The following is a 9,531-nucleotide window of genomic DNA, read 5'->3' on the forward strand; positions in this document are numbered from 1 at the left end:
GCAAGCAGGGTTTGTGCTCCACGGATAGGTTCCTCAAGCATAAAATAAGCAACAATGAACGATGCTCTAGGCAGACAGATGATACCCATTGTACGGATTTGACGTTACCCACCGATTGATACTAGACTATAGGATAGAGGCAAATTGAGCGACAGTGGAAGTGAAAATGACACAACAGATGCAAGGAATTTAGACAGTGTAGGGGTAGGGGTACAACCGATAGGATTAACAGTGTGTGGTATTTGAAATTAGTGTCATGTGCTGGACAGGACATGGAAGGGTTTTATTGCGTGTTGGCAGTGCGAGCAGATTGAAAAGGAACGGCCTGGTCAGGTTTGGCGGTTTCTGACATATTGGGGATTTTGCGGTTCAATGCATTGGGAATTGGAAGCCAGAGTCGGATTTAGAAAGGTGAAATTGCTTTTGAATGGTAAAGGACATCAGCCATAATATGACAGGATTTTTTAAACAATTTTTATATCAGTGTTCAAAATTGGAAAAAAAAGTCATGTGAACATAATTGATTATCGCAGTGTTGCTTTTCACGGTTTTATAATTGAAATTTTAAAGTTGTAAGAATTTTTCATGTTTTAAGAGACTTCTCTTTATTAAACGCACTACATATTTCCGTAATTAAAACCTTGGGGGTTGAAATTGTACTAGCCAGAAGGCACCATGTCAAAGTTGAGCTAAATTTTGTCTACGTATGCCTATGGCCCGCTTAACGGATAGATTTTTCAGTGACTGTTCGCCAATTGCATCGTGTATCGCAAAGGAAACAAAGATGTTGAAACTACTGTAAACAGGTTAGACAAAATATTACGTGAGCTAGGTTCTATCTACGATGGCGCGTTGTTTTTTCATGAAAATTGATATTCCACTAAGCTAACATATAGGGGATGCTTCTAAAAATCGTTTGTCTTTCATAAAATGCAAAAATTTCAAGTGATTTTTAATTAGCGATTTAAAATGGGTTGTATTTTTTTCAAACGCGTTTTTCTCGATACGCCTTATATGGAGATAGATCCTTTTCATGTGTTGGTACAGATATTAAAAACCTACACGGAAAATAATAAAAAGGTAAAATTTACCGAGTTAGCAAAGGTGAACGCTCATGAAAGCCAAAAAGGTAACTTCTACCTCTTCGAGGTGAAACTCACCTCACAGCGAGGTAAAATTTACCTGAATCGAGGTTGGAAAAAAGGTACAATTCACCGAGAAAAAAGGTGAATCCAAAAAAGGTAAATCTTACCTCGTAGCGAGGTGAAGTTCACCTGAATTGAGCTCGATAAAAAAGTATAATTTACCTAGAAAAAAAGGTAAATCCAAATAAGGTAAAACTTATCTCGTAGCGAGGTGTAATTGACCTGGATTGAGCTAAACAAAACGGTACAATTCTTCTAAAAAAAAGTAACTATTCGCCGAACCCGTTCATTGAGGTTTGCAAGCAAAACTTGTTCCTGTTTTGTCATTCTAGGAACAAGTTTTGCTTTGAGCCTAATATGTGAAAATCGGAATAGAATGGTAAGTGTTCTTAAATATCATTTAGTTTTGCTGGTTCTCGTCATAATACTATTGATTTTGTTTCAGATCGGCCCATAGAGCTTTGAGGTGTATTCCACTTCATCCTCCAGCCGGAAAAGCCGAACCTGACCGGATTAGTCGAACGGAGGAGGCCATGAATGTACGCAATGCAGGTGGATTCAGCGGCCATAGCGGCTCAGAAGAACGCGAAGCCGAATTACCAGTCCCTATTTATCTCCAATAAATATCATTTTTGAAAGAATTTTGTATTTTTTTAATTCTTATTGAAGAAAACAATCAAACCAACCAGCATTCACCTTTTAAATCAGTAAATGGGAAAACGGTATTATTTACTATTTTGCTAGGTGAATGCGAAAAAGGTAAAATTTACCTTTTTGCTAGGTAAATTGAAAAAAAGGTAAAATTTACCTTTTTGCTAGGTGAATGAAAAAAGGTAAAATTTACCTAGAAAGAGGGGTGGAAAAAATTCACCTCGCAAAAAGGTAAATTTTACCTTTTTTTTATTTTCCGTGTAAAACAAAATCCCTTAGAGCAAGTTCACTGGTGTTGGGAAAAATGGTAGAAATTTTGACACTTATGGCACATTTTGAAAATTTTGCCATGCAAAAACATTTTCAAGATCTGTGGCCTTCTAGTTTTTTTACAACACGTGTTGTATTTTCGCATGCTGTGATGCAAAAATAGCAATATTTCTATCACATACGGCTGAAATAGAAACAGTGTTGTAAAAAAATACAACGCCCCAAGATCTTGAAAACATCTTTGCATGGTAAAATTTTCAAAATGTCAAAATTTCTACCACTTTTTCCCAACACCAGTGAACTTGCTCTTACATTCGAATTTCTGAATTCGGCTCTGGCTCTGGCAAAAGCAGAAGGGGGATGCAAATTTGTGGGGGACAGGACTTTAGGTGATGATGATAGGCGATAATGACCCGCTCAGATGTCGGTTTAGCTGATGGGGTATTTCTACTTTCGGTCAAGTTTCCGTTTTGTCCATACCTTAAAACCGGTGTCGTGTGCTTCGGAGTGCTGGTCGGCGTATAGTATGGCCCTGTCGAGTCCGATGATGCTGAGGACGAGTGCGACGGATCAAGGGCACTGGAATTAGCTGCCGGCAGCTGTTGCTGGAGTGTTGCAGCTTTCGGTGGATAACGAAAATAATCCGATGGGGATGACGGATGGCTTATGCTGTTGCTGTTAATGAATGACGACGACGAGCTTTCGGAGGATTCGTCGAACAGAACTGCCGTTGATCTGAACGACGACGATGATGAAGACGATGATGAGTAGGGGAAGGATGGACTTGCGCCAGCTGATGACGTGGGTTTTGTTGTTGTTGTTGTTGAGTGCAATAAGGGCAAGGTCGGCGACGACGGATCTGACGCAACTGACCGTCGCGCGGCTTTTCCCATTGCTATGGAAACATTCTCTGGAAAAAGAAGAAAAAAGGAAAAAAAGTACGCGGTTATGTCATGGTCAATTAACGGCCGGAAGCTGTAAAGCATCTAGAGCCAAGCTATCTGATATTGAGTCATTATCCATGTGGTTGGATGAACTGTTTTTCCTCATTCCGTCGTTCTGTTTTCTTGGCTGCAAAATCTTGAAGCGCGGTGGAAAATATGACTGGCTTTCTGAATGTAAACACGGTCGAGTTCATGTTTTGTTTACCAAACTGGCAAAAAAAGAACCCGGCTACAGTCTATTATTCCCAGTAGGTATACACACAGTCTACTACGGAAAATGAAGTCAGTAAACAACAGAGCGAAGAGACAGAAATACAAATATCAGAATGGAAAGAGACGAAGAACGAACGGAGAAATGTTTTGCGCCTTTTGGTGAAGATGATTGCGGTTTTTGTGGAAAGATTTTTCCTGGGTTTTTTTCGTGCTTTCGGGGTTTCTCATGAGAAACGATTGTGTTTAGGCAATCGTGCGGGAGCGGTTTGTTTATGGTTGAGAATGACGGTGTGGCCGTGATATTTGTGAGCAGCGAAACAAGTTTGTGGTTAGAGTTTATTACTGGCAATGTACCTCCCAAAATTCTCGGCTTTAGTTTTTATTCGATACAGGAACAGAATCTGTGACTTGAATGATGCATTTAAAACACCTCAATACTGAGTTTTTTGAAATCCAGAGGTCGGCATTAAAACGCTTTTCGCTAACAAGTCCGCTAAATTTTTGTTAGTTCATCAAACTAAACTACTTTTTAAACCTACGGATGAATAAACTCAATCACCTTGTGGAAAATAACACCCATCAGCATTCTTGCTTGAATAATTACACCTATTGGAGTTTTTTTTATCAGTTACATACTTCACCAGAAATCTCGTGAGAAGATAAATTTGTCAGCAAAGAAGTATTTTCGCTCTTGAGAATTTGTATCAAATAACTATTCGTAGCTTTGAAGGCAGTATAAAGTCGCTTCATTGGACTTGAAAATCCGTGCGAACGTATAAATTTATTCAAAAGCTTGAAATAAAAGCGAAACATCACTAAAATGCCAAAAACTGCTAAGTTTCAGACTTGATATTGGAATTTGAGCTTATTGCCAGGATAATTACAAATGAAAGACTGTGAAAGGTGCTGTGATACCCAGATACAGAAAAAGAATATCATCAGGTTGGTCTGACTACATAAAACAAATTTGTATAAAGTGAAGTTTCCTGCATTTTATAAACATGATTTGTTAATGAAAAGTTGCTAGGGAACCGAGAAAACCGGGAATTTCGGGAAAAGTTTGGGATATCATTCCTTTACAAGAAAACCGAAAAAACCTAAAAAAATGTCAATTTTTGAAAAATTTCGCACAAATTTAAAACATATTTCCAATTAAGTTCCGTAAACTGGGGAAACTTTGATCACCGAGTTAACTTTGATCAACATGAAATTTTCGCAGATAATCATCATGAACTAAGTCTGAAATTAATATTTATGAAAACTGTTTTCTACGTTTAAAAGCCTATAAATTGAGTTTCAAATAGGCTAAATTTGGTTTGTAGTTGGAGATTTTTTTTATATTACTTAGAAAGTAGTTTTAAAGTTTCAAAAAATCTGTTTTTTTTGACACAAACAAACACCTCTCCTGATAAAATAATAACATTTAGAAGCAAATGGTTTATTCCATATGAAAGTTTAATTTTTTTCATTTGTATGGGCATAGGCATATTTTTATGGTCATTTGATCATAATTTTTGGATATTAAAAAAAACCGACATTTTCTATGAGAAGCATGTATAAAACAAATGGCTAAAAACCCTATAAAATGACTAAGTTTGAATAAAAAAAGAATATGAAAACAGTAGGAGGACCTTGGGAATTGAATGAAGGAAAAATTTAATTTGTTTTGGAGGACAAAAAATATTAAGAAATGTTGATTTGAGTAGGCGTGTGCTGAGGCAGCAGCACGCGTTTTTTTTCTGGTTGCAAATATTTTCCAAAAATTCGAAGAAAATTCCAGATTTTTATTATAAAAATACAATAAATGGTTGTTGATAAGTTAGTGAAATCAAATTTTTTAAAATTGAATGTAAGGGATGTTTTGATAGAAGTGTTGTTTTTAAAGAATCATTCATAAATTTGAACATGGGGTTCTTGAACAAAATGTGAAAGTGCGATACATGGGTCAATTGAAGGCTTAAAACAAACGTTAGTGCTTTTACATTCATTGGATAAAGAACACAGGTTGTTTAGTGGAAAAATTCCAACAGATCTCCATTTGATCTGATTCAAATTGGAGGAAGAATACCTGAAGAATGTTCGCCATCCGATGCGGATTTTGCTGCTTATAAATCGGTGAGCTCGTTCCTTGCATTATTTTTTTTTATTACCATCTACAATTCCATCTTGAAATGAATCTGTGTAAAGCACAAATTCTTTTGTGAAATGTATCATATTGTGTATGAAAGTGATAAAAAATCCATAAAGATTAAAAATTGAAAACAAAGGTTAAAAATCTAGCGATCGCCGGTTTAGGAAAGTTTTTTTTCATGCTATTGCCATAGTGCAATTTATTAATGCTAAGCTAGCTGCGACCATATCAGTTTGCTGCTTCTCGAATTTATGCATGATAGATTTTGAAATCTTCGGTGTAATAATAAGAACAACATTTTTTCGACGTGTTATTTAATTTCAAAAGACAAAAGAATTGCGATAATATGCTTAATTTTGTTTGTTTTTTATTATATAAAGGGAATCTCGAGTTCATTGCAAAACAGGAAAAATAACTATTATGAAATGGAATTGCAGGTGGTAATAAGGTAAGATATGAAACAATAATATTAATTCATTATATAATAAAATAGCTTAACTCTATTGTGGGGTTTAGTGGGGGGAATTGGACAGTACATTAAACGATCGGAAGACTGATATACAATGGATTGTGGGTTCAAGCCAGCCGGAGTATTTCGGCAAATTTAGAATTATGGGTAGGGAACTTAGGTACATTTTCATGATTCTTTATTTGTGTCGAACAGTTGGAAGGGAGTAAGATGAGTCAAACCTGTCCCAAGCCAGTGGTAACGGACCCCTTGGTTGTGCAGCAATTATTGTTTGTGAGTTAAGCATGAACAATATTTGAATGTGTGATCGAGACTTCCCGTACCGCCTCGGGTCGAAAGACCTATCAGCCACTGGTGGGTTTTCATACATACATACATACATACAAAAAATATTGAGAAATGTTCATAATTTTTGCCCCTGAATGTATGCAGGAAACGTTGAAAAACTCAATTGAGTGCAAACCAAAAATACTGTTATTGATGTTTAAGCCTTCCGTGCTATTTGGCATCAAAACAATAATTTTGAAGATTTTGAAATACGTTAAAACTATAGTGATGAAAGTTACCCCGAAACATGAAATCTGGTTTTGTAACAAACCAACCAAGCCAACTAATGTCGTTTGAATATTCTGCTAAAGGGTGATACGGTCAAAATTTGGACAAGGGAAAACGCGTGTAAATCTGTTAAATCGTTTATTTAAAAAATCAAATTAAATTTTCAAATTTAATTAGTATAAAATTCAGGAAAAATATTCAGTTAGGTTTACGCTTTTCCAATTCCGAATTGCCGGGCCTTAAGCTTAACCCCTGCCATCAGATTTTGTACAGCCACCTTGTCCACCTTCTTCGCCGCAGGAAGCCAGTTTGCCTTGAACTGCTGCTCGTCCTTAGCAGTTTTTTTGGTCTTCTTTAGATTCCGCTTGACAATAGCCCAGTATTTCTCAATTGGGCGGAGCTCTGGCGTGTTGGGAGGGTTCTTGTTCTTGGGAACCACCTGCACGTTGTTGGCGGCGTACCACTCCATGGCCTTTTTACCGTAATGGCAAGATGCCAAATCCAGCCAAAACAGTAAGGAATAACCGTGTTTCTTCAGAAAAGGCAGCAGACGTTTATTCAAACACTCTTTCACGTAAATTTCTTGGTTAACAGTCCCGGAAGCTATGAAAATGCTGCTTTTCAAGCCACAGGTACAGATGGCTTGCCAAACCGGATATTTCTTCGCGAACTTTGACAGTTTCATGTGCTTGAAAATATCTGTTACCTTTCCCCTTCCTTTTGCCGTTTAAAACTCCTGTCCCGGAAGCTACTTGTAGTCGGCTTTGACGTAGGTTTCGTCGTCCATTACCACGCAGTCAAACTTCGTCAGCATCGTCGTGTACAGCCTCCGGGATCGCGCTTTGGCCGTCGTAGTTTGTTTATCATCGCGATTTGGAGTCACTACCTTCTGGTAAGTCGATAGTCCAGCTCGTTTTTTGGCTCGATGCACGGTTGTAGACGATACACCCAGCTTATTTGCGGCATCTCGGAGAGAGAGGTTAGGGTTTCGCTTGAAACTACCGGCAACTCTCTTTGTGGTCTCAACGGCTTCCGGTTTTCGATTTACCCCCGATCCAGACTTCCTGGCTGTCGACAAAGGTTCCCCAAACACTTTAATTACATTTGTCACGGTTGATTTGGCAACTTTTAGCGATTTTGTCAGTATTTTATCCAAAGACTGTAAATCGATTCGAGTTAAAATAAAAAAGTTATTAGGCTTGAAAAATGGGCTAACTTTTTTAAGGGTGGTATTCATCACGGTTAATGCTGCGTCGAAATGTTCGTACGTCCCGACTTATTAACAATGACGAATACCACCCTTAAAAAAGTGAGCCAATTTTGAACCCTAATAACTTTTTTTTATTTCAACTCGAATCGATTTGCACTCTTCGGATAAAATATTTGTCATAATTTGGGCTTTTAGAAACCCCAAAAAAGAAATCGTTTGAAGGATTGTTTTTGATGAAAATCTAGCTTTCCATGTTTCTTCCGAACAAAAAGTCTCAAAATCCCATACAAATTTCACATAAATTTTAAGTATCTTCGCCTAACTTTTTCCTTACTTTGACTGACACTTGCTTGCATAGCAACATATTGAGAAATCACACGATAAAATTACTGTTTCTCACAGTCTTAATTTGAAAAAATCACAAAAAAAAAATTTTTTCAATATTTTTGTTTTTTATTTGAAAATAACGAACAATTAAAAAAATTAACTAGATTATGTTTGGTTTGTAAGAATCCGACCATCTGGAGGGTCAAAACAGTTTTCAGAGCATATTTTTCTTTTATAATTTTACAACAAACAAAACTTTGTGACGTGAATTCACTCATTCGCGCTGTTGTAGCTCAGCTGGATTCCAAACGATTTTATAAAATTTAGTGTTTCAGAATCCTCTCATCATTTTCAAAGAAGATCTTGTGTTTTTATTGTTTTACAATGTTAAAGTTTATTCGTAAAATCAAAAAGTTTCCTTTATTTGTGTCGTGAATTCGCTCATTTGCGACTGTTTTTGTTCGCTTTTTAAAACAACCCCATTTGATATAAAATATCTTTTTTTCTACACAATGAAGCAGTCTTTGTTCTTTGTTGGCTTCAGAACCTAAAAAATAAATAAAAAAAACCAATCCATGTATTTTAATTGATTGTTTAGTAAAAGTTGTCAATATTAACATTTTTTCCAACTAAAAAATAAATTTTCAAAATTATATAAAATATGTAAACCATTTTTGTTTCTATTTTTTTGTTGGTTTTGTGTGATTTGAATTATCAAATTTATTAAAAAATTTGAGATTTTTTGATACGCTAAAGCATAAAAATCACTTGTGAGCGCCGCTGAGCGCTCACTGAGCGGTACAAGCGCGTGGAATAGGTCCTTAGTGTTAATTAAATCAGATCTCTTCAAAGAAACATGAAGTTTCACTAAGGTCCTATAAATATGTGTTGGTTTTTTTTTTCTTAAATCTTCATTTCTGTTTTCAAACTCGTTGTGGGTGAAATTTGATGAAAATCTAGGGTCGAGTTAATCGGTACATGTACAGAGCAGTGTCAACAATTTAGGTGTTTTGGGGAATCCATATAAATGGTAAAATAAAGTTATGATACAACGCTAGATTAATGAGTGTTGAATAAAACTTCAATACAACCACTAGTAGCACAAAAAAAGGCACCCTTTCATTAGGTTTTGTAGAGCAAAATTTAAAACCTGGGGAGTTTAAATGACTTTCAAAAGTAATAGATGAAGTTCGCTTATGAAACCTAATTATGATTTTATTTTTATTCACAAATAGTTTTGCCCCAGATTCTGACAGGCTTCAAGCAATTAGCGCTATGGTATAATAAACAGCGCGTCCAGAAACATTTCCCAACAACGATAAGTTGAACGAAAAAAAGGCTAATCACCCTTACCTTATAAAATCTCAACGGTATCAATTTACGGATTTCTCTTATCAATGAGGGCAATTTTCAAACGTTAGTCTCTCAAACCACCTTCCCACGCCTTCTGGTTTCAAGGGCATTCGATTGGGATGAGGTCCATTCTTACAGATTCAACAATACCCCAAAGAAAGGACAAACAGTGGGTAAACTCGAAGCAAATAGCCCATGTATGTTCCGGAACACATGGGAAAGCTTCAGAGGATAGAATGGTTAGACTACCACCCGCCGTGCCG

The 9,531-nt window shown here is 36.5% G+C and overlaps 2 protein-coding genes across 2 annotated transcripts in view; one reads left to right on the forward strand and one right to left on the reverse strand.

Moving 5' to 3' along the window:
- Nucleotides 1–9,531, forward strand: part of LOC129741536 (serine-rich adhesin for platelets-like) — a 495,158-nt gene that overhangs the window by 328,425 nt on the left and 157,202 nt on the right. The gene's annotated exons all lie outside the window — the stretch shown is intronic.
- The window catches only part of LOC129741535 (uncharacterized), an 11,728-nt gene continuing 4,571 nt past the window's right edge, over nucleotides 2,375–9,531 (reverse strand). The window contains exon 2 of the mRNA XM_055733275.1: nucleotides 2,375–2,976. Within this exon, the coding sequence (XP_055589250.1) occupies nucleotides 2,375–2,976 (602 nt within the window). The remainder of the gene's footprint in view (nucleotides 2,977–9,531) is intronic.

This window comes from Uranotaenia lowii, chromosome 2 (assembly GCF_029784155.1).
Source record: "Uranotaenia lowii strain MFRU-FL chromosome 2, ASM2978415v1, whole genome shotgun sequence".
NCBI classification, from domain to species: Eukaryota; Metazoa; Arthropoda; class Insecta; order Diptera; family Culicidae; genus Uranotaenia; species Uranotaenia lowii.